We start from the raw sequence: 25,363 nt of genomic DNA, 5'->3' as shown, positions 1-25,363 counted from the left end.
GGCATGAGCCACTGCACCCGACCAGGTATCATTATTTTTATTTCTAAAATGGTGATAATACCAATCTCAAGGAGTAGTTCATTGTTTCCTAAAGCACATAGTACAGTGTGTGACAAATTGCGCTTGAAGAATGGAAGCTGTTAACATTTACCTCTTTGACTTTTTGGTCTACTTTGCTGGCTTTTCTTCTGGGTACCCTTTAAATGTGGGTATTCCTAAATGACTTCTCCCCCCTGTAGTGTATATGTATGAAAACACTTACTGCTGTGGCTTCAACTAAGTACATATACGAGCTCCTATATTCTGTGCTCTAGATCAGGGTCCCCAACCCCCAGGCCACAGATAGGTACCAGTCCGTGGCCTGTTAGGAACCCGGCTGCCCAGCAGGAGGTGAGTGGTAGTACAGTAAGCTTCATCTGTATTTACAGCCACTCCCCATCACTCACATTACTGCCTGAGCTCTTTTTCCCGTCATATTAGCAGTGGCATTAGATTCTCATAGGAGCGCAAACCCTATGGTGAACTGTGCACGCGAGGGATCTAGGTTGCGAGCTCCTTAGGAGAATCTAATGCCTGATGATCTGTCACTGTCTCCCATCACCCCCAGATGGGACCATGAAGTTGCAGGAAAGCAAGCTCAGGGCTTTCACTGCTTCTACATTATGATGAGTTGTGTAATCATTTCATTACATATTATAATGTAATAATAGAAATAAAGTGCTCAATAAATGTAATGTGCTTTAGTCACCCCAAACCATCCCCCACCCCTCCACCCCAGTACATGGAAAAATTGTCTTCCATGAAACTGGTCCCTGGTGCTAAAAAGGTTGGGGACTGCTGCTTTAGAACTGAATTCTAGCTACGCCTTTGGACAGCTCTACAAGCTAAACAGAAAACTTTTTATCCAATATGGAACGTGATTATCCTACCTTTTTTTTCTCTTTTGTGTTTCCCCCCTTGAGCTGTCACCATCCACTTGGTTATTTAAACTAGAACCTTCAGAATCCCTTTTGACTTGTAAAAAATATCAAACTGGTCATTTACGACTTGTCCGGGTTCCCCACTATAATGTCATTTGAATTTATCCCCTTCAGGTCTACATTTCCTGCTGGGACAAATGCCATGTTAATCCAAACATTGATTTTTATGCCATCCAATCTCTCCTACTTTCACCCTCCCTTCCTCTCTGCCTCCAACCTCCACCAGGGGAAGCAGAACAAAACAAAAAACAATCACTTTCTCTGAGGTACCCCACATCTGCATCTTCCTGGACCACGCACTCATCTTTGAATCCCTGTTGACTGGCATGTAGTAGGCCAACAAATAAGAGTTTGGTTTAGAAGGAGTCACCTTACCGTAAAATAATGTAACTGGGAGTTGTAACAACATACTTCATCATGAATAAATATGTATACCCTAATGGAAACTCAAAGGAATATTTGGTCCTGACCAATTAAACATTGCCAGGATTTAAAGAATTTTGATACAGTGAGAATTAACTGAAATGTCAATGTTCTTTTAAAAAGGTATCATCAGTATTGAGTTGTGAATGACTCTTAGACATGTAAAAGTCTTTAATTCTATCTTGAACAAACAATAAATAAAAGAACTCCTCAGGAGATGCAAGTAAGCCTTGCTTTGATATATTTGGAAAGTAATTGAAATAGGTCAAATAGTGGCAGGGAATTGCATCAGCACTGGTGACCTACCTAAAGTGATTTAAATTTTTTGTTTTTTATTTTGCCTAAAGAACATGAATACATGATAATGAATAGTCCAGAAGAATTTAGGATGAAAAGTGAATATCTCCTAGTTTACTTTTTCCCACCCTAGTCATATTCCTCAGAGGGAACTTCTATTTTTAGAATTTCTACAGGTTACTGCTAGAAATATGCTTATTCCCTTATAACTTCAGTTACCAACTTTAGACAGTCTCTCTCCTATGCAGCAAAAGATGAGGATTTAGCTTGCTCAGTTTACTTCCCCTTACTTCCCCTCTCAAGCCTTTTTCCCAGTGTTTTTTGTTAGTATTTTTGGATCATTGATTACTTCCTTTTTTAACTTTATTATAGTTTTTTTTTAAATATCCTCATCCTTGGTTATTTATCCATTTATCCTTTTGTTTTCATGTTGTCAAAATTGTTAATGCTTTTTTTTTGGTTCTGTAATTATACACTGTTCTGATACTATATTTATTATATGTTGGTTGAAAAAAATTAAATATTAGTAAAGGCCTAAGTGCTTGGTTTGCATTTCTTCATTCCGTTGTCACACTTGGGGCTGTAAGATGAATAATATATTTAGCCTTAAAGAGAAAAGGAATCTCTCTTCCTAAATTCTGTCGTTTACTTAAAATTATTTTACAGTTTCGTAGTTATACCACGACTTTCTGAAATTATAGTTATAAGCCTTTTTACTTTCTTTAAATTTATTTGGCCTGATAATCATGTCACCTTTTTATAATTTTTTTTTTCCTGATGCCTACTCTCCTCTAACCTTCTATCTTCTAACATCAATCTAGATAATTTGTAAAAGCCTGCTGTGTAGCTTTCATTATGGATTATATTTTTGTCTTCAGTGTAATGATTTTACCTGTCCTTTTCCGCTGAATTTTCATGAGTTTGAGAATACCCTAAAGTTGCATATAGAATTTGTGTGTGAATGAATTATTAAGCTTTTTTTCATATTCTCAAGGGTGGTTCTTATGATCCGAAAACACATCTATTTTAAAACATCTCCGTATCCTTTTTATATAATTACCTGTGGTTTCAGAATATTATTTTGTGCATCTTATGTGCTATATATTTTTGTCATACTAAACTGTATTCATAACGTCTTCAACTCAAAGAGACTTTCTGCTTTCCTGGAAATGAGCCTGCCAATGAGCATTACACTAGGGTTCCATAGCATAGCCTTCAAGTATATACACTTCTGGCATCTGTAATCATTTTTCCATACTCTTCAAATTTCCTGAAGTTATATCTTGCCTCTAAGTGATAGTTTTTCAGCTTTCAAACAGTTGTTAGTCCGTTTGGCTGCAGTGGTGATTTTGATGCCCTTCATAGTAGCAGAGGACATTATCACTACCTAATCACCTATTGACCTTTAACTTTGGTTTCCTTGGTCATTTCTTTGGGGCCTTTAGCCACTTTTAACCTTGTACCTTTTAAGTACCTTTAGCATGTTATCTTCTCATTGTTTCTTCATGGCAGGTTCAGTACTACCTTTTGTCAGATGTAAAGTTAATTGCCAAGATTGAAAATAACACAGTAAAAGCTACAATGGAATAAATAACACATGTTGCAGAGTACTTAGTTTCTTTTATTCTTCCTAGTACTCATCTTGGCCAAGAATATTTTAAATAGGTACATTAATGGTCCCTGGCCAAGAGTATGCAGGCTAGTTTACTATGTTAGTTCCCATTGTCTAGTGTAGGATAGAATGTAGAACCTAAGGAAAATATATTTGCTTGCTTTATTTTTTTTAAAGCAGTGTTGTATTTGGGGAAAGTATGTTTATACTTTCATTGAACAAATGGCCATGTTTCTTTTGCCTCTGGACTTTTTTTTACTCTCTGGAATAGTCTCTCTTTCCCATGTTCTTTCGCTAGGCTAACTTGTCTTTCAGGTCTGTGCTTAGATGTCACCATTCAGAGAAGCTTTCCCTGACCTTTCCAAATTAGTTTAAGTTCTGCATATGTATGTTTCCATCACATTCTCCACTGATTATTCATTTATTTATATAAGTCCTTTATCGAGCACCTTCTATGAGCCAAGTTCTGTTCTGGAAGAAGATTCCAGCAGTGAACAAATAGAAGTCTCTGTTCTTATAGAGCTTACATTATGTTGAACAGAAATAAATAATGAACAAATAAGAATATAATACCAGGTAAAGAGTTCTAGGAAGAACAAAGCAGGGTAAACTCATAAGACTATTGCCTGGCAGATGCTAATTTACTTAGGGTGACCAGGAAAGGCCTTACTGAGAAGAAAGCATTAGGGCAGAGATTTGAAGATATGAGGAAGTGAATTTAGCTAGGGGAGGAGCATTCTGTGCTGAAGGAACCGCAGCTCCAAAGGCTCAGGTGGGTGTATGCCTGGCATGTTCAGAAACAAGGAGGGCATTATGAGCAGAGTAGATGATTGAAGGGGACGGTGGTAGGACATGAAGTGCCATTGGTTGTAATGAATAGACAGATCATATAGGGCTTTCTGGACCATAGTAAGGACCTTAGCTAATTACCCTGAGTGTGTTGAGATGCCATAGGAGGGGAGTAGTAGGGGAATGAAGTGATATGACTGTGATCACTATGGCTACTCGGTAGAGAATAGTCTGCAGGAGAGCAAAGGTGAAAATAGGGAGAATAGTTAGGAAATTTGCCATCATTGAGATGAGAGCTGATGGTGGCTTGGACTAAGGTGGTTGAGGTGAGAAATGTTCAGATTCTGGATATATTTTTGAAGACAGAACCTATAGTATTTGCTAATGAATTGGGTGTTGGGTGTATGGACAGTGAGAAATAAGACTTGAGGGTTTTTGGCTTGAACACATGTCAAGATATAATGGAGTGAGAGAACAGGAGAAATAGGTTTGGGGTAGTGCAGTGGGAGTAGTACAGTGAACGCAGTGGGGGAAAAACCCAGTAGTTCAATATTAGACATGTTAAGTTTGAGAGGCTTACTGGAAATCTGAGTGCAGATATTAAATAGCCAATTGTTTATATGAATCTAGATCTCAGGTTAGGTTCAAGCTGTCAAGTTGAAGAAGATTATTGAGGGATTTGAGAGAGAGAGAAAGGAATGGAATAATCATCTAGGACAGTAGGAAAATGAATTGACGGAGAAATTTGAGTAGTATTACTCCTCATTTATGGTCAATGATCACGAAATCAGGTTGAGATCAAAGTCAGCAAAGTATATGCTTTTCTGCTACTGTAAGTTTTATCAGAGAGTTATGAAAGAGAGGGGAAGGACAAGGCAGTAATTATAATGATGGGCCATTTAAAGTTAAGATGGATAAGAAAGTAGAGGGCCTGGGCACAGTGGCTCATGCCTGTAATCCCAGCACTTTGGGAGACTGAGGTGAGTGGATCACTTGAGGTCAGGAGTTCGAGACCAGCCTGACCAACATGGTGAAACCCTGTCTCTACTAAAGAATACAAAAAAAAAAAAAAATAGCCAGGTGTGGTGGCATGCGCATGTTTTCCCAGCTACTTGGGGAGACTGAGGCACGAGAATCACTTGAACCTGGGAGGCGGAGGCTGCATTAAGCCGAGATCATGCCACTACACTCTGGGACAGAGTGAGACTCTGTCTTAAAAAAAAAAAAAAAAAAAAAAAAAGGCATAAGAGGATTAGAGTGAATGGATAGGAGGTCCCTCTGTGTTGAAAGAATTTGTGGAGGCAGAGTATTAGAGATTTTAAGTGGGAATTATTCTCCCAGTGATGCCACCTCACTTTGTCTCCAAATCTCCCAAGAACAACAGATGTCCAAAAAGGCCAGACAGAAGCCAGGATAATTTAAACATCAACTTTATTCCTGTTTACCGGCTTGAGAAAATTTAACATCAGCTGTCATGCCCTCTGTCAGTATGTATTCATGTACCAAAAATCATTCATGGGTACCCCTACTCAGTGCAGCCTCTCCTTTAACTTCCCTGTTTTGCTCAGCATTTTCACCACTCTTAGAAGCTCTGACCTTTCTTATTATGGTCTTTATCACACTAATATGTAGATTTTGTTTTCGTTGTCACCCTTTTCATGTTATTGCCAGTTGGTGAAAACCTTTGTCTTGAAGGGAACATGGGAATTGATCATAGTAGTTTTTACCATCTTTAAACCTTGCACCTAGAAGTTAATCAGCTTCTAAAACTGGATATTTACCTTAAAAAGAACAAAAAAGCCAACCAAACCAAAAACAAAAAACAGAAAACAATTGGGAGTTTCCTGTACGTCTATATACACATCCCTCACTAGACAATGAGCTTGTTTAGGGCAGGGTCAGTACTTTATTCATAGTTTTTCTCAGCTTCTCCCACAATGCCTGGTAATATAATAGGTTAAGATATTTGTTGTCTAAATGAATAATATGTTATTACAGTAACTCTTCACTTATCTGTACTTTTCATGTCACTTGCCTGTCTGAATCACATCTCAGAGTTAGGAAGAAAGCAATTCCACTTCTGGGACTTATCTGAAGAGAAATGAAAATATGTCTACCCAAAAACATGTTCATAGCAGAATTTGTTATTCATGATAGCCCCGAATTGGAAACAATTCAAATGCCTATTAACTGATGGATGAATAAACAAAATGTAGTGTGTACATTTAACAGAATACTATTCACCAATTAAAAGGAACAAACTACGATAAATGCTATAACATGAATAAGTGAAGCCAGATGTAAAAAGCTGCATATTGTCTGATTCTCTTTTATAGGAAATGTCTAGAAAAGGCAAGCTTATTGATACAGAGAGCAAATCGGTAGTTGATAAGGTCTTGGGAGTAACAGCAGGATTAACTGTAAATGGGCACAAAGGTTTGGGGTGATGGAAATGTTGTAAAGCTGGATGGAGTGAAGAGTTTCACAACTCTACTAAAATTATTTTTCACTTATGATGGGTAAATTTCATGGTAAGTAAACTGTACCTTAATAAAGCTGTAAAAAACCAAATGATTTTGAACAAGTAGAAACGTATTCTAGAATAAATGAAGTTTATTCAGAGAAAAGCATTTTGGTTCTCCTATGACCAAACTTGTTGAGTCCAGTTAGGCAAAATTGTAACAAGTATATTTTCTAACACTGTACATTAAAAGGAACTCATCAGGAGCAAATGATAATTGACAGAGAAATAAAAACTCTTAAGTATAGCAGGCAAGGACCATTTAATGTCAGATTATCTTGTACAAGTCAGTAGCATCTGAGGCCATCTTGACATAAATAAATCTGTATAATTATCAATTACAATGATGACATCTAATCAGTAAGAAAAGCTTGATTTATGCCTGGTGTACTGGTTTTGAAAGTAAGTTAATCACATATTAGAAAGGTTTTAAAAAATTATTAAAATTGAACGTAAAGGAACTAACCTATTTATATTTCTATTCGTAATGGAAAATAGTGCCATTAAATGAGGTAAATTGTATTATCATTAATGCAATGTGATACCTTTTATACAAAAATGTTACACTTGACCAACCCCACTATACCACAGTATATAATTAGTGATTTTTGTAGTACTGATGATAAAATTAATTTCAAGTTTGTTTTAATTTGACCATCTGTAGCCAGAATCTTAAATTTCCAAAAGTTTTAGCTGAGGCACATTAATGTGCTCAGGTGGTGGAATAGAAATTATTTTAATCTGTATTGCTGAACTTGATATTAATTGTTTCAGTTACCTATTGCTGCATAACAAGTCACCTCTAAATTTCGTGGCTTAAAACGATGGCAGCTTGTTTCTTACGATTCTGTGGGTTGACCGGGCAGTTCCTCTGCTGGTCTCACTGGTTTTAGGTTACCGCGGTGCATTCCACTGGTGCATTCTGGGGGATGGGCCCAGCTGGAACAGCAGGGATGCTGAAGTGCCCTTTCTCTATGTGATACGATATCTCAGGCTTCTTCACATAACAGCATGTCAGGGCAGTGTTCCAAAAGAGCAAAATCAGAAGTTATAAGACCTTGCCCTAGACTTAGAAGTGACTCGTTGTTTCTGCTGCTTTCTATTGGTCAAAGCAAGTCACAAGGCCAGCCAAGATGGGAAGAGTGGGAAAATAGACAACAGTGCTTAATGGGAGAGGCAGTAGAGTTCTATTGCAAGGAGGCATGGACACAAATTTTAATTTTTTTTTCTTTGCGTTTCAGTTCTTTAATAGAAAACTCTTTGTGCATTCCAGAATTAATTTAAACAGAAGACTAGCAATGTGAACTTAGAGAAATATAACCTTAATTATAAAGTGAAAGAGTTGAATTAGATTTTTTAGAAGTTTGTCTGTGTAATTGATTATAATTAAATACAAATGTTTTATTTAGCTTGTCCCCACACTACTTTTATGTCATTGTATAGCAACTTGAATGTTGAAGTGTATTGAAGAAGTGTTTCAAGTTTTGGAATCTCATAGACCCGGATTGGCATCTTACCCTTTTCTGGTCTGTTTCTGTATCTGGAAAATGAGGATTAAAATGTATTTTGATTGAGAAGATGAAAACCATCTGGAGATGGATGGTGCCAATGGTTGCACAGCAGTGCAAATGTGCTTAAAGCCACTGAACGGCACACTTTGAAAAGGTTAAAACGGCAAATTTTATGTTATGTCTATTTTACCACAATAAAAAAAGTAATGTACCTTGAAAAAGTATTAAGAGGATTCAATTTAGTATACATCTTAAACACTCAGTAATTCAGTAATGCATATTTTACTAGGCTAGTGTTAGGATAAACAACCTTGCTTGCTTGCTTCCTTCCTTCCCTCTTTCCCTTCCCTCCTTCCCCCCTCCCCCTCCCCCCCTTTCCTCCTCCCCCCCCTTTCCTCCTCCCCTTGTTGCCCAGGCTGGAGTACAATGGCACAATCTTGGCTCACTGCAGCTTCCACCTCCCAGGTTCAAGTGATTCTCTTACCTCAGCCTCCAGAGTAGCTGGAACCACAGGTGGCTAACCTGCCATGCCCGGCTAATTTTTGTATTTTTAGTAGAGATGGAGTTTCACCATGTTGTGCAGGCTGGTCTTGAACTCCTGACCTCAGGTGGTCTGCCCACCTCGGCCTCCCAAAGTGCTGAGATTACAGGCATGATCCTCCGCACCTGGCCTGGAAACATTTTCCTAAAATGTATTTACTACCGTTTCCTCAGAAAAATGCATTTTTGAAATATTTACTGCCAGTAAAATCACTTTGTATATGAAAAAAGAAATATACTACAAAAGATTTTAAATAGGATTCTAAGGTTCTTTTAAAACATGACTATTCTTTGTGTTAATTAGAATTTTTAGGTAATCTTAAGAGATTTGCTTATATTTGATATGTATATGTCAGTCTCTTTGGTTGCCACTCATTTCTTTTATGCTTTCCTATGCTGGAAGGACATAATGTGAAGTATTTTACCCAACTTTGGGGATTTTATTCAAGGGATTAAATCAATTTAGAAACTCATTTGAGACATGAATTTATACCTACTGTCAAATTTATTTATGACTAGCAATGAAATTTTAAAATTGGTAGTATCTACTCTCCCTCACTGAAGAGAAGTGAGGTGAGGGAGTAAGCTATGCTAAGAAATGTTGAAGAGCACCCCAGACATGAGAAAGAACAAATGCAAAGGCTCTGCGGTGGGAACATACTTGGTGAATGCAAACACAGCAGGAAGACCAATATGATAACTATACTGAGTGAGGGTGGAGGAGCATGAAAGAAGATGAAGTCTTAGAGATAGACAAGGGCTTTGATTTAGACTTTATTCTGAGACACTGGTAAAGATTTTGTATTTTATTCTAATTGTGAGGTGAAACTGTTGGAATTAAGAAATGATTTTTGTATTGAAATAATGTTAGACTTATAAAAAATTTGCAATAATAGTATAGAGAATTCTCCTATATTCTTCATGTGCTGTTAACATCTTGCATAACATCAGTGGAATCAGTTTTTTTAGGGTAGTTTGGTGCTTTAAAATGTTCACTGTGGCTGGGCGTGGTGGCTCACGCCTGTAATCCCAGCACTTTGGGAGGCCAAGGTGGGCGGATCACCTGAGGTTGGGAGTTCGAGGCCAGCCTGACCAACATGGAGAAACCCTGTCTCTACTAAAAATACAAAATTAGCTGGGTGTGCTGGTGCATGCCTGTAATCCCAGCTACTCGGGAGGCTGAGGCAGGAGAATTGCTTGAACCTGGTAAGCGAAGGTTGCGGTGAGCCAAGATCGTGCCGTTGCACTCCAGCCTGGGCAACAAGAGCCAAACTCTGTCTCAAAAAAAAAAAAAAAAAAAAAAACAAAAACAAAAATAAAAAACATTCACTGTGCTGCTGCTATGTGAAGAAGATTGAAGAGGCACGAGCAGAAGTACAGAGACCAGTTAGGATGCTACCGTAGGAGTCCACATGAGAGTTGATGACTAGGGTGGTAGCTGGGACAGTTTAGGCAGAGATTTACCCAAATAGCATCTCAGTACACTCTTACTTTAAACAGCCTGGCCTAGAATATCATACTAAGAATTTGAACAAAGCATTCCTTGAAACCAAACTTCTGAATTTGGTTGTTTTTTAAGAGGAACAAAATACTAGCAAAACTTAGATTAAGAAAAATAATTTATGAATAAGCAGTTTCAATAACAATAGAAGGTAATAATTGAAATGAGTGAATAAAAACTATACCCATGTTCCTTTGTATTCTCTGTAGGCACTGATTCATTATGGTAATTTGCCATTGCTTTTTCTTTAGAAGAATGAAATACTTTAGGATTTAGAATAAATAATAAATTTCAATCAATTTTCTAGATACTTATATTTGTGTGGAAAATACTTCTTAATTGAACAAAGATTAATTACCAGGATTTTTCAGTATGGAGATAAGTTCTTTGCCATAAGCATGCCTGATATTTATCCTGTTTATTTACAGTTTTTACATATTTTACTTGAATATTTAGAATAATGACCCATAGCTAGAAAGTTTAAGGAAAGCATTATACAAATTCTTTGCTAAAATATTTGCATGTATCACATGAATATGCTTTTATAAGTATTAGTGTATTGAGGCCGGATACAGTGGCTCATGCTTATAATAATCCCAGCACTTTGGGAGGCCGAGGCGGGAGGATCACCTAAGATTAGGAATTTGAGACCAGCCTGACCAACATGGTGAAACCCCGCTTCTACTAAAAATACAAAGAAATTAGCTGGATGTATGGTGCCTGCCTGTAGTCCCAGCTACTTGGGAGGGTGAGGCAGAAGAATTGCTTGAACTCAGGAGGCAGAGATTGCAGTGAGCCGACATCACACCACTACACTCCAGCCTGGGCAATAGAACAAGACTCCATCCCAAAAATAAATAATTAAAATACTAGTGTAGTGAATAGAATCAGTTTTTTCTCACAGTAGTACTTTTCTAATGTTCTGCTGTATAACTTCAAACAACGTGTTACCTATGTTCTTAGGCCATTTTCTGCTTTTTATTTTCTATAAAACGATGAGATTGAATTAAGAAAACTTTGTTCTAGATATTAATAATTTTTGGTAGTATACTCTCCCTCACTTTAGGAATTAAAATGTAGCATTTTTTGTAGTTGAAGCAAGAGAGTTGTAGACACTTTTGTTCTTCATTGTTGTAGTTGACCTCTTTCACCCTGGCTTTATGGAATTTATTTTCACTAAAATGGGGAACGTGATTGCGTAGAGATACTGAGAGGATTGTGTGAGAGACCCTGTAAAATGTTTGGAACAATCGATGCCTGACACACAATATATGCTCAGTAAATATCAGCTCTTATTAGAAATACTATGGGTAATATTGGGGAATATTAAAGTTTTATTATACTTATTTTGAAGAAGTGATCTGCAAGCTTCCTTTGTTATTCACTTAATATTTAATGTACAGCTTCTGGCTGTGAGCCATTGCTACATATTCTTATGTACATTGTCTTGGTTAATTGTCCACATCAGCTTCCATTTTGATGAGGAGGGTGTTAGGCTAGAGATGTTAAGTCATTTAGCCATGGTTGCATAATAAGGTATGCTTTCTAGCATCACCTACCAAAACATATCATCTGACACTGATAGTCTTTGAAGTTTGTCATTATAATCTCTTATCTGATAGATGTTTGCATTGGATACTTCCTGTGTCCAGAACTGTATGGTATGGACTGGGGAAATTAAAACTTGAGTTTGGTACACTAATTGTGCTGGAGATAGCTATAATAGAAGATAGAAAGTGATAGCTGCTGTTAGACATTGTACATGTTTAGAGGAGGGAGATGTTAGCATTTCAGGGAAGGAGTTCAATCAGGTGTGGTTTTCTGAAAATGGGATTAGCGTTTAAACTAAGTGCTTTAGGAATAGTGGGGTTTGGACATGTTTAAATGGTGGGATTCTGACATTCCAGTAGAGGAAACAGTAAGAAAGCAGGAGGTGTGTATAGAAAATAGTGAATAGATTGTTTTGGCTACCAGATGTAGTGTGTGAATACATGTAGGGGAAATGTAGATTGGAAAAGTAAGTTAAGGCCAGATTGTGGAGGGCCTTGAAAGCTTGACTGTTTTGAATTTAGATATCTAGTAGTTGTTTGATAAATGTTTGTAGCTAAGTAGAGTCTAGTTACATATGGCTTTGGGGGAAATAAAGTTGAATGAGAAATTTAACCTATGAGATTTTATAAAAAAGGGAGACAATGGGCATGTAGAATGGTAGAAAGAACACTTTCAGAAGTAAAGAGATGAGATTTCCAATCTTGGCTCTGTCATTAAGTAGTTGTAACTTTAAGAAGGTTCTTTTAAGGTCTGTATGTCTTAGGTTCTTAATATGGAAAATGAGGTTTGTATTTAAGACCATTTAAGGCTCATAGTAAGATGGTGACCGTATTTATTTATTGTTCAGACTAGGACACTGAAGTTGGAAGGAAAGGGGACACAATTAGTAAAATTACACTAGGACAACTAAAATAAATTGGGATTATTAAGCCCAATATAAACCAAATTATACCCTTCATATCTTACTATTATGAATGTACTTTCACCTATTGCATTTTGAAACTCAAGTTTAAAGTACTGAAAAGCAGGAAAAAGGACTAAGGCATCAATTCTAAATGTTTAATGTTGTCGAATAAGGTAGTAAGTATTCACTTGATGTTTTTGGAGTAGTAATGATTAAAATGTGCATATAAACATGGAATCGTTCTGAAACAGATTATGTTGTGCAAAATAGAGTCAGCTACTCTCATAGATGAAGCTAAAAATAGTCATTACAAGTATATATATCTTAATTTGTCTTGTATTTAGGGGTAGTAATGAAATATTTCATTTCTGAATTTTTTTTTTTTTTTTTTTTTTTTGAGATGGAGTCTCATCTCTGTCACCCAGGCTGGAGTGCAGTGACTCGATCTAGGCTTACTGCAACCTCCTCCTCCCGAGTTCAAGCGATTCTCCTGTCTCAGCCTCCTGAGTAGCTGAGATTACAGGCATGCACCACCACGCCCAGCTAATTTTTGTATTTTTAGTAGAGACGGGGTTTCACCATGTTGGTCAGGCTGGTCTCGAACTGCTGACCTCAGATGATCCACCCATCTTGGCCTTCCAAAGTGCTGGGATTACAGGCTTGAGTGTGAATATTTTCTAGATAGAATTACTTCTTTAAATGTCTTCAGGGAGTGCAATATTTAGGGTGGTTTACCCTATAATAGTAGGGTCTACCAGACTGCTGTGCTGTTTTAAATAGGCTTTTCGTGGTTAAAAAATATATATATATATATTCCTCTGATGTTAGTCTCACTGCTGTAAATTTTCTGACTTATCATAGTGGTTCAGTACAATTATGTATGGATGCATCTTCCCCCTAATGTTCCTGAGTGTAATTCAGAACTATATGGAGGCCTCAGCATTGTATGGGCTTTGATAGCAAATCTGCTATTTTGAGCCACTTATATTTTCCAGTTTTCTCATGTTCTGAATAAACTTCTCACACATTTAATATGTGTTTACAACACATGGCTATCTTGTTAAAAGGCAGATTCAGATTCAGTAGATCTGAGGTAGGCCTGAGATTCTGCTTTTCTAGCAAGCTCCTAAATGATGTGGGAGTGGCTATTCAATAAACTACACTCAAGAGTGTCAAGGTGCTAGATCATTTACTGGAATTCTGAGAATCTTATAGGGCATTAAAAATAGCTAGATTCTTTTAGAAATTATATCAATAGTTGATTTTAAAAGAAAAATTGGGACTTTTGTAAATCTAATTATACAGTTGATTAAAATACTATTTGTCTTTCACATTTCCCTCTTTCATGTCTTAACTCTAGTTTTGCTTCTTTCTCATTTCTTTTTTGTTGTTGTGGTTTTTGCTTTTGTTTAATATATTATTGTGTTTTGTGGATCTGGTCAGGGAACCGTTACCGTATTTTATGTTTGTATCTACATTTTATTTTGCATGCGTAACGTGGCTTTACCTGGATGTTCTTTTTGGTAAGTTCCAAATTTATATAGCATATTGTTTTTTTGTAGTGTGAGTTGTAATGTTTTTCACCTTCTTTTCTCCCACTTCTAGTAATGTGATCATGCTCATGACTTGTTTTTAATTTTTTAAGAGTTCATTTGATACTTTTTTCCCTAACACTTTCAGATTTTCCTTAATAGCGCAATTTGGTACTAATATGCTTTGATTTGTTTTATAGCCTCACACTGTCAGTTGCTGATCACTATTAGCAGTTGCTGTCTCGAGTACTTTGGTTTTTTAAAAAGCCGTAATCATCTAGAAATATTCTAAAAGCTTGTGCTTCCATATAGCAGTCATAAAAGAAGATAGTTTGTAGTAAAATTAAATACTTTTGTTCTCTATGAGCAATGCATTCTAATTTTGTTTTTACAGCAACAGCTTGCACAACTACAGAAAGAAAAATCAGAGATTCTGAAAAATCTGGCATTATATTACTTCACATTTGTAGATGTTATGGAATTTAAGGTACGTATTGTAATATATAATATTTAACATTTCAGAAGTAGATTTAAATGTTTATTAATTGTGTGAATTGCTGTGTCACTTGTAAATAATAAAATGGAAATTCTTCCAGAACTGAAGTTTAAACATACCTTATTTGTTTGTGTTTTATTAATTTAAACAGATTTATACAGATAAAAGATTAAAATAAGTATTTCTTTTCAGGACCATGTTTGTGAATTGCTGAATACTATTGACGTTTGCCAAGTCTTCTTTGATATTGTAAGTATCATTTTCAGAAAAATGTCCAATTATTCTGTTTCCAGAAGAGCTCAGGGGACCAATTTCTCTTCTTTAGCTAGATTATGTAACTAGCATATAAAGTTTTAGCATTATTAATTTGGCTTGTTTTATAGCTTTTTAAAAAGTAAAGTATGTATTCTTTTTATTTGTTTTGATTGTCACTGAGTATAAGTCTTGTACATATTGGGAAATACACGTTAACTTTAGTATTTTATTTAGTAAGCCCAATTTTGAAAAGTTAAGTGGACAATATTTTCTCTGTAAAAGGCATACTTGATGGACTCTTTCTTAGTATGATAATTTTTAGATAAAAGAAGTCAAAGTGAAAATTGTCTCCATTTACTTAATGGTGAACTTTAAAAAGAATAATTTTTTTCCTCTTTCGTGAGATTGACACCAGTGTTCCTTATTATTCTGGCTTTTATTCTTTTGAACTGTTACCAGTTTGAATATAGTGATCACAAGCTCTTTTTCTTTCATCCATAAAATTGTGTCAAACACAAAGCTGTTATCTGTAACTGTCAAATTTTAGATGTGCTTTTAGTGAAAGGAATTAGCATTTTAGAATGGGGATAAAATAAATACAGAAAATTATTAGCTCTCAATAGCTTCTATGAAGATTTTGTGTGTGTTTAAAATTTTAAGAAATAGGAAGTAGTTGAACTTGATTTTTTTTTCTCCTAGACTGTAAACTTTGATTTAACAAAGAACTACTTAGATTTAATTATAACCTATACAACACTAATGATACTGCTGTCTCGAATTGAAGAAAGGAAGGCAATCATTGGATTATACAACTATGCCCATGAAATGACTCATGGAGCAAGGTAGATGTGCATTATAAAAGTCTTTCTAAAATGCTCGGTTTGATGGATTACAACTCATTGAAATTTGATATGTCTGTTTTAAGTGACAGAGAATACCCACGCCTTGGCCAGATGATTGTGGATTATGAAAACCCTTTAAAGAAGATGATGGAAGAATTTGTACCCCATAGCAAGGTAAGAGGCAGTTGTTAGGCATATGAGAGAATGGGCATATAACATAGCATGAGGATGGATGGTTGGATAAAGGGATAATCTTCTTTTTGAAAAATACTATAATGGAATATAAGTAATAGTTCTGTGTCTTTTATCTAATTATAGACAGAACTAATTAATGAGATTCAGAATAGTATATAGAGACTCAAGAATATATTGATTGATTTCATTATAGTTTTTTAGATTTTAATATAGCACTAAACAATAGGATTTACTATATGGTATTTGAGAGGGTCTGTTCTCACACTAATGGGTTTTAATAGAAATTCTGCAAATTATAGTATAATATTTGTCGAGTTACTTAACTAACCTCACGATACCTCAGTTTTCTTATCAGTAAAAATGGAATAATAATAGCACTTATTTCATATGGTTCTTATGAGAATTAAATGAATTCATTAAAAAGTACAGTGTTTGATAAATTTTAACTTTATTATACTCTCTTAATAAAAAAATGACAGGGGTTTTATGAAAATGATTTGAAATGACTATCTTTTAAGAGATATTAAAAATAGTTCTTAATGAAATAATTTTGGTTGTAAGTAGTCTTGTCATTATGGATTCTCTGCAGAAGGGCTGATTCACAGAATGGTAGTTTCTGAACACTTCAAGGAAATTCATAGGTATCTCATCCAATCTCATTATTTATAGCTAAGGATTAAGGTCTGGAGCAGTATCATGACAAGGTAAGTCATTTGGTAACAATAGTGGCAAAACTAGAACTGAAGCCCAGGATACTAGAATCTTGGTCTACATTGTTCTCTTTGAATCATGAAAGTTAAACGATTTACCTTGTGTGAGTCTGTGCTTTTTTCTTTTTCTTTTTTTTTTTGAGATGGAGTCTCGCTCTGTCGCCCAGGCTGGAGTGCAGTGGCACAGTCTCGGCTCACTGCAACCTCCGCCTCCCGGGTTCACGCCATTCTCCTGCCTCAGCCTCTCCGAGTAGCTGGGACTACAGGCGCCCGCCACCACGCCCGGCTAATTTTTTGTACTTTTAGTAGAGATGGGGTTTCACCGTGGTCTAGATCTCCTGACCTCGTGATCTGCCCGCCTCGGCCTCCCAAAGTGCTGGGATTACAAGCATGAGCCACCGCGCCCGGCCGCTTTTTTCTTTCTTTGAGGCAGCGTCTCGCTCTGTCACCCCAGCTGGAATGCAGTGGTGCAATCTCAGCTCACTGCAACTTCCGCCTCCCGGGCTTGTGATTCTCCTGCCCCTGCCTCGAGAGTAGCTGGGATTACAGGCATGCACTACCACGGCTGGCTAACTTTTTGTATTTTTAGTAGTGACGGGGTTTCGCCATATTTCCCAGGCTGGTCTCAAACTCCTGAGCTCAGGCAATCCACCCACCTCAGCTTGCTGAAGTGCTAGGATTACAGGCATGAGCCACTGCGCCTGGCCACTGTGCTTTTTTCTTGACATACAGTTAGCACCAATAATTTTCTTTGAATTTTTTTACTCCCATGAAAATTCTGAATAATTTTTTCCAGATTTGCATAGCTACATTATACACAAATTTATATAGGTTTTCTGTCTTGGAACTGGTTGAATCATTAGTTTGTAAGAAGCTAGTAGATGGCATCAGTTTTGAAATTAAAAAAAATCAGCATTTTAGTTGGAAGTATCAGAATTCCTCAAAATGCTGCACATATTATGGTCATCTCCTATCTCTAATATCAGTAGTGGTTTTTCCCCACCCGGAACTGTCTTTTCTATTCCTCTCCTCTTTTCTCTCTGGATCTGTTTAGGATTTTTCCCTAATCATGTATGGTCTTGTTTTTATTTAGCTATTTTAGATTTGGTTCTTTCTCCACTTAGGTGTTGAAAATTTCCTTGACAGCCTCTTGAAAATTCCAAGCTAGGCTCTCAGCTATCTTTTTAAGTTCTATATAGTCATTAGCACATTAACATATTCAGTATATAGTAGGTTATTGATAATTACATAGGATAATTCATTCAAATTTAGACCACTTATTTTCCAATCTTGATTTTTTTCTAATATTCCATGATACCTTAGAATTTTTATAAAACACTATTGTTTATTTGCCAGGGTTTGTTTTTCTGTTTCTTGTTTAGATTCATGGGGTACGTGTTCAGGTTTGTTAAATGAGTATATTGTGTGATGCTGGGTTTGGGCTTCTAATGATCCTGTTTTCAAAGTAGTGAACATGGTACCCAATAGGTAGTTTTTCAGTTCTTATCCCCCTCCTTCCCACTTTTGGAGTCCCCAGTGTCTGTTGTTTCTTTGTGTCCATGTGTACCCAATGTTTAGCTTCCCCTTATAAGTGGGTACAATCAGTATTTGGTTTTCCGTTTCTGTATTAAATCGCTTTTGATAATGGCCTCCAGTTCCATCCATGTTGCTGCAGAAAGACATGATTTTGTTTCTTTTTATGGCTGCATAGTGTTCCATTGTGCATATATACCACACTCTCTTTATCCAGTCCAGTGTTGATGGGCACCTAGGTTGATTCCATGTCTTTGCTATTGTGAATAGAGCTGCAGTGAACATACAAGTGCAAGTGTGTTTTTGGTAGAACAGTTTATTTTCCTTTGAGCATCTACCCAGTAATGAAATTGCTGGGTTGAATGGTAATTCTATTTTTGGTTCTTTCAGAAGTCATCAAACTGCTTTCCACAGGGTTTGAATTAATTTGCATTACCACCAACAGTGTATAAGCATTTCCTTCTCTCCAGTAGCCTTGCCAACATCTGTTATTTTTTTGACTTTTTAATAATTGCCATTCTGACTGGTGTAAGATGGTATCCCATTTTACCAGTGGTTTTGATTTGCATCTCTCTTATGATTAGTGATGTTGAGCATTTTTTCATATGTTTGTTGGCTGGTTATATGTATTCTTTTGAGAAGTGTTTATTCACGTCCTTTGCCCACATTTTAATGGGGTGGTTTGATTTCTTCTTGTTGATTTAAGTTCCGTATAGATTCTGGATATTAGTCCTATGTTGGATACATAGTTTGCAGTTATTTTCTCCCATTCTGTAAGTTGTCTCTTTATTTTGCCTTTGCTATTCAGGCTGTTTTTTGGTTCCATATATATTTTAGGATAGATTTTTCTAATTCCGTGAAAAGTGACAGTAATTTGATTGGAATAGTGTTGAATCTTTAAATTGCTTTGGGCATTATGGTCATTTTGATGATATTGATTCCTCCAGCCCATGAGCATAGAATGCTTTTCCATTTATTTGTATTATCTGTGATTTCTTTCAGCACCGTTTTCTAGTTCTTCTCTTAGAGAGGTTTCACATCCTTGGTTAGGTGTATTCCTAGTTGTTTTATTTTTTTGTGGCTATTGTAAGTGGGATTGCTTGCCCTTCCTTCCTTCCTTCCTTCTCTTTTTTTTTTTTTTTTGATGGAGTCTCACTCTGTCACCCAGGCTGGAGTGCAGTGGTGCCATCTTGGCTCTTGGCTCACCGCAACCCCCACCTCCTGGGTTCAAGCAATTCTCCTGCCTTTGCCTCCTCAGTAGCTGGGATTACAGGTGCCTGTCACCACACCCAGCTAATTTTTGTATTTTTAGTAGAGATGGGGTTTCATAATGTTGACCAGGCTTGTCTCAAACTCCAGACCTCAGGTAGTCAGCCCTCCTTGGCCTCCCAAAGTGCTGGGATTATAGGTGTGAGCCACCGTGCCTGGCCAGGATTGTATTCTTGAGTCCTCAGCTTGAATGTTATTGGTGTATAGAAATACTGCTAGTTTTTGTATGTTGATTTTTGTATCCTGAGACTTCACCGAAGTCATTTAGTTTTCTAGGTGTAGAATTATATTGTCAGTGAACAGAGATAATTTGGCTTCCTTTTTTTCTATTTGGATGCCTTTTATTTCTTTCTCTTGCTTGATTGCTCTGGCTAGGACTTTCAGTACTATGTTGAATAGAAGTGGTAGGAGTACAGACACCCTTGTCTTGTTCCAGTTCTTAGGGGAAAGCTTCTAGCTTTTGCCCATTTCGTATATTGGCTATGGGTTTGTCATAGATGGCACTGCTTATTTGAAGTATGTTCCTTTGATGCCTAGTTAGTTGAAAGTTTTATCATGAAGGGATATTGGATTTTATCGAATGCTTTTTCTGCATCTATTGAGATGATCATATGGTGTTTTAAAAATTTTTGTTTATGTGGTTAATCCCATTTATTGATTTGCTTATGTTGAACCAACCTTGCCTCCCAGGAATAAAGCCCACTTAATCATGGTGAATTAACTTTTTGATGTCCTGTGGATTTGGTTTGTGAGTATTTTGTTGAGGATTTTTGTGTCTATGTTCATCAGGGATATTGGCCTGTAGTTTTCTTTTTTTGTTGTATTTTTGCGAGATTTTGGTACCAGGATGATACTGGACTCATAGAATGGTAAGGAGGAACCCCTTCCCCTCAACTTTTTGAAATAGTTTCAATAGGATTATGTGTCTGGTAGAGTTCAGCTGTGAATCTGTGTGGCCCATGGCTTTTTCTGGTTGGTAGATATTTTATTACTGATTCAATTTAATTGCTCATTATTGGTCTGTTCAGGATTTCTGTTTATTCCTGGTTTTATAAAGCAAATCTCAATAAATTAAAATCATGCCAAGCATCTTCTCAGACCATACTGGAGTAAAAATAGAAGTCAATACCAAGAGGAATTCTCAAATCCACACAAATACTTGGAAACTAAACAATTTTATCCTGAATGACTTGGGTAAATAATGAAATTAAGGCAGAAATAAAAAAATTCTTTGAAACAAATGAAAATAGCAACACAACATACTGAAACCTCTGGAATGTGGCAAAAGCCGTGTTAAAAGTTTATGGCACTAAAAAGATGATAAAAATAGCTCAAATTAATAACCTAACCTTGCACTTATAAGAACGGAAAAAGAAGAATGAACTAAACTTAAAGCCTGCAATGAAAATAAATAACCAAAATCACAGCAGAGCTAAATGAAATTGAGACCCAAAAACCATACAAAGGATCAATGAAACAAAAAGTTAGTTCTTTGTAAGGATTGCCAATAAGGTTGACAGACTCCTAGCTAGATTAACAAGGAAAAAAGAGAGAAGATGCAAATAACCACAATCAAATGAGAAAGGTAGTATCACAACCATCCCACAGAAATACAAAAGATTATCAGAGACTCCTAGGAACATCTCTGTACACACAAACTAGAAAATCTAGAGGAAGTGGTAAATTCCCATAACATACAACCTCCCAAATTTCCCAGGATTTAAAAAACTACATTATTTAATTTTTAAAACATTCTTAGTTGGCTACATCAGAATCACTTTGTGTAGCTTAATAAAATGGTAGATTGTGGGGTTCTGTTTCCAGAGGTTCAGGTTCACTAAATTTCAGTTGGAGCCCTGTATTCTGTATTCAGAACAGACTTCTCTGGCATTCTGTGTGCAGTGAGATTAAAGAATCACTCTTACGGCCAGACGCGGTGGCCCACGCCTGTAATCCCAACACTTAGGGAGGCCGATGCGGGCGGATCATGAGGTCAGGAGATCAAGACCATCCTGGCTAACACGGTGAAACCCTGTCTCTACTAAAAATACAAAAATTAGCTGAGTGTGGTGGCGGGCGCCTGTAGTTCCAGCTACTCTGGAGGCTGAGGCAGGAGAATGGCGTGAACCTGGGAGGCAGAGCTTGCAGTGAGCCGAGATCGCACCACTGCACTCCAGCCTGGGCGAAAGAGCGAGACTCCGTCTCAAAAAAAAAGAATCCCTCTTTACAGAATTTTTAGGAAGCAGGGATTAATAGCAAAAGACGTTTATGAAACAGTTGAGATGAAATGTTAAATACCTTGATAATAAAGCTGTAATCAACAAACCTGTTGATAAAGAGAAGTAATTTATTAAGATGAGGTACAGTATACTATTTTTATAAGACATTCTTTAGAGAAATATAAAGCATGTTGAGTTTTATTCACACTTAGTCGTATAACCCTGAAGTCTTTTTCTTTTAGAACTATCAGAATGGAAACTTGTATTGACAAAAAGATGACAGTGGGCTCTCTACCCCTTTTGGAATAAAGTTCCCAAGATTGCCACATATTTTAACTTTTAAGAAAATCACATGAGTTTCTGACCTAAGCTTTTGCTCAAAAACGCAGAATCTGTGTAGCTTTTATAACGTTAGTAAAAAAAATTCTAGAGAGGAGCCACAACCCAACTCAGATATTATAAGGAGCATGGCTATAATTAGACTGTGTTGTTTTATGATGGTATAGTTAGAAGCACACAGCAATTATAGCTGGAATGTAAATAGAAAAGGAAAAAAATTATTCTTCAGCTTTTTTTTCGTATTTTAATTAGTCTCTTTCAGATGCACTAATTTCTCTTCAAATGGTATATCCTCGAAGGAATCTTTCAGCTGACCAGTGGAGAAATGCCCAGTTATTGAGCCTCATCAGTGCACCTAGTACAATGCTTAATCCAGCACAGTCCGACACTGTATGGTTCTATTTTTCTCTTTTGAATGAAAATAAAGTGACTTTAAAAAAATAATAGTTCAGCAGTGCTGTTGCAGTTTGTTTCTAATTAGCATTAGTTTATTAGTTGAAGTTCATTATAAAATGTTCATTACTTAAGTCATAATGTTCAGATTTTTTAGCTTTAGAGTCTTAATGAAAACGTGATAAATTAATATGGTGAATAGTATGAGTACTTTTTTCTTTAAAGTTTAAAAGTTTGTTTTGCTTTATCGTGGTAGAAAAATTTGAAGTATAAAGCAAAAACAAAAATCACCCCAAATCTCACCAAGTAGAACCAAGTAGACAAAATCTTTGTTATATTCCATTATATTTTTTTCAGTCTATTCTCTGTATTTATGAACATAGGTGTCACACATATGGAGAATACACACACATCGCTACTGATTTTGGTGAGACAGTGAGCATTCAGACACATAAATGTCTTTTAACTTGACTAAAATTTTATCTTTTGGAATATTGTAAACTTTGAAATAGGCTTGAGACATTGATAAGTTGTCATTTACTGGATTAAAGATAATTAGCAACAATATTTTTTAAAGAGGTTTGCGGGTATGCAGATGTGAAAGGGGCACACCTCTCATTGTTATTTATTGACTGCAACTTTCAGTATAGATAATGAAACTTTTATCCAACTCTTCAAACTTGTTGTGGTAGTATTTGGGAGAAGAATTGGGTAGTAAGTTATCAGGAGAAAGGGAGGAGAGTGGCTGAATATGGAATATTTTTTAGAATTTCTTTTAACTGCAAATGTATATATTCTCTTTTTAAGATGCCTTGTGAATACCTCTCTTTGGATGCAATGGAAAAGTGGATTATCTGTAAGTAAAATGGGTTAGTGTTATGATTACTCCCCAGGCTTTACGGTTTAGAGAAAAATAGCAGGTGACATGGTTACTACCTCTGCTTAGCATTGTGCTAACCCATCTATGTCCATTACCTCTTTCAGTCCTCATATTGATCCTATCAGAGTAGATAGTCTGTGGTTTTTTTTTTCTTTTTTTTCTTTTTTTTTTTGAGATGAAGTCTTGCTCTGTCACCCAGGCTGGAGTGCAGTGGCACAATCTCGGCTCACTGCAACCTTTCCCTCCTGGATTCAAGCAGTTGTCCTGTCTCAGCCTCCCGAGTAGCTGGGACAACAGGCACACATTACCACGCCTGGCTAATTTTTGTATATTTAGCAGAGGCGGGGGTTTCACCATATTGGTCAGGCTGGTCTCGAACTCCTGACCTCAGGTGATCTGCCCGCCTCAGCCTCCCACAGTGCTGGGATTATAGGTGTGAGCAACTGCACCCGGCCAGGTAGTCTGTTTTAAAGCTGGGGAATCTAAAGTTTAGGCCACACAGCTAGTGAGTGACAAAGACAAGATAAGAACCCAGCCTAACTCCAAGGCTCATGGGCTACGTTATATTGCCTTTCAACGTAACCTTCAAAACTAAATTTTCGTTTTGCTTTTAATGATTATTTAAATATCACATCTGTTCACTTAAAGTTTTTGGTTTTAATTCACTTCAATTTAATAAATTACTCGTATGTTTGGCAGTTTTTTTAGATGCATAGGAGATAAAAGTACTAGTTTCTGCTTCTAAGAAGGTTACAAACTATGAGAAATAGACACAAGTTTTTTTTGTTTTCCTTCATTTTATTGTGAACATCAAGAAAATTGAAATAATTGTAGAGTGAACACCCATAAATCTACTACCAAGTTTCTATGACTTCTAATAGCTTGTTGTATTTGCTTTTAAGCTGTTTGTTTATCAGCTTCAAAAGAGATTTTATTTATTTAAACTTTTAGGTTCATGGGTACATGTGCAGGTTTGTTATATAGGTAAATTGCATGTCATGGGGGTTTGGTGTACAGATTATTTTGTCACCCAGGTAATAAGCATAGTACCTAATAGGTCTTTTTTTTTAATTCCAACCTTCAAGTAGTCCCTGGTGTCTATTGTTCCTTTCTTTTGCCCATGTATACTCAGTGTTTAGCTCCCACTTATAAGTAAGAATGTGTAGTATTTGGTTTTCTGTTCCTGCCTTAGTTTCCTAAGGATAATGACCTCCATCTCCGTCCATGTTACTGCAAAGGATATGATTTCATTTTTTTTATGGCTGTGTACTATTCCATGGAGACACACAGGTTTAATACAGAATGAGAATTTCTGTAATATAGATAAATTCCTCCTACTCACCCCTAAGCTCACTGCCACAGGGGAATAATTTTGAAGTGTTTGTGTTTTTTCATTCTTACAGGTTTTGTTTTTGATTTATTAACCTTTATAGAATAGAGTTGGCCCTTTATATCCTGGGGTTCTGCATCCAGAGATTCAGTCAACAGCTGATTAAAATACGGGAAAAAATTTCACAAAGGTCCAAAAAGCAAAACTTACTGCATAATGAGTATTACATTCAGTTCACACAAATGAAGTGATGTGTAGGTATTGTATTAGGTATTACAAGTAATCTGGAGGTGATTTAAATTATGCAGGAGGAAGTGTGTAGGTTATATGTAAATACTACACCCTTTTATATGAGGAACTTCAGCATCCACAGATTTTGGTATCTGTTGATGGTCCTGGAACCAATCCCCTACATTGAGAGATGACTGTATTTGTTGACTTTTTATTACAGTGTTTCTCAAACTATGGTGAAGGACTAGTTTTTCTTCTTTAATATTTTTTAGATTGATCCTTTAATAAAATAAAGAAAATGAATTACTAGAATTACCAGAAAAATGAAGTAATAAAGACATAAAATACAAGCTCATAGTTTTTATTACTAGATTCAGTCTAACAGATTATTAGGTTTCTACTCCAAAATCACTGTGAAATATTTATGAAAATTTCTAAATACCCTGTTCCAATACTTAGTCTCATTATGGATTGATACTTTGAGTAGTGTTGTTTTTAGTATGAAAGAGG

General features: G+C 36.3%; 1 protein-coding gene across 3 annotated transcripts in view; it reads left to right on the top strand.

The window, feature by feature from the left end:
- NCKAP1 (NCK associated protein 1) overlaps window positions 1-25,363 on the top strand; it is a 115,460-nt gene that overhangs the window by 20,304 nt on the left and 69,793 nt on the right. For 2 of the 3 annotated variants that reach the window (XM_055289939.2, XM_055289937.2), the window contains 6 exons: window positions 14,556-14,648; window positions 14,850-14,906; window positions 15,612-15,754; window positions 15,838-15,928; window positions 22,272-22,409; window positions 23,220-23,268. In XM_055289939.2, coding sequence (XP_055145914.1) covers window positions 14,556-14,648; window positions 14,850-14,906; window positions 15,612-15,754; window positions 15,838-15,928; window positions 22,272-22,409; window positions 23,220-23,268 — 571 coding nt within the window. The remainder of the gene's footprint in view (window positions 1-14,555; window positions 14,649-14,849; window positions 14,907-15,611; window positions 15,755-15,837; window positions 15,929-22,271; window positions 22,410-23,219; window positions 23,269-25,363) is intronic. The other variant, XM_055289938.2, reaches the window with a different exon arrangement.

The sequence above is a fragment of the Symphalangus syndactylus genome, chromosome 8 (genome assembly GCF_028878055.3).
Source record: "Symphalangus syndactylus isolate Jambi chromosome 8, NHGRI_mSymSyn1-v2.1_pri, whole genome shotgun sequence".
NCBI lineage: Eukaryota > Metazoa > Chordata > Mammalia > Primates > Hylobatidae > Symphalangus > Symphalangus syndactylus.
Note: the sequence above shows the minus strand (reverse complement) of the source record. Positions and strands in the feature narration are given on the sequence as shown.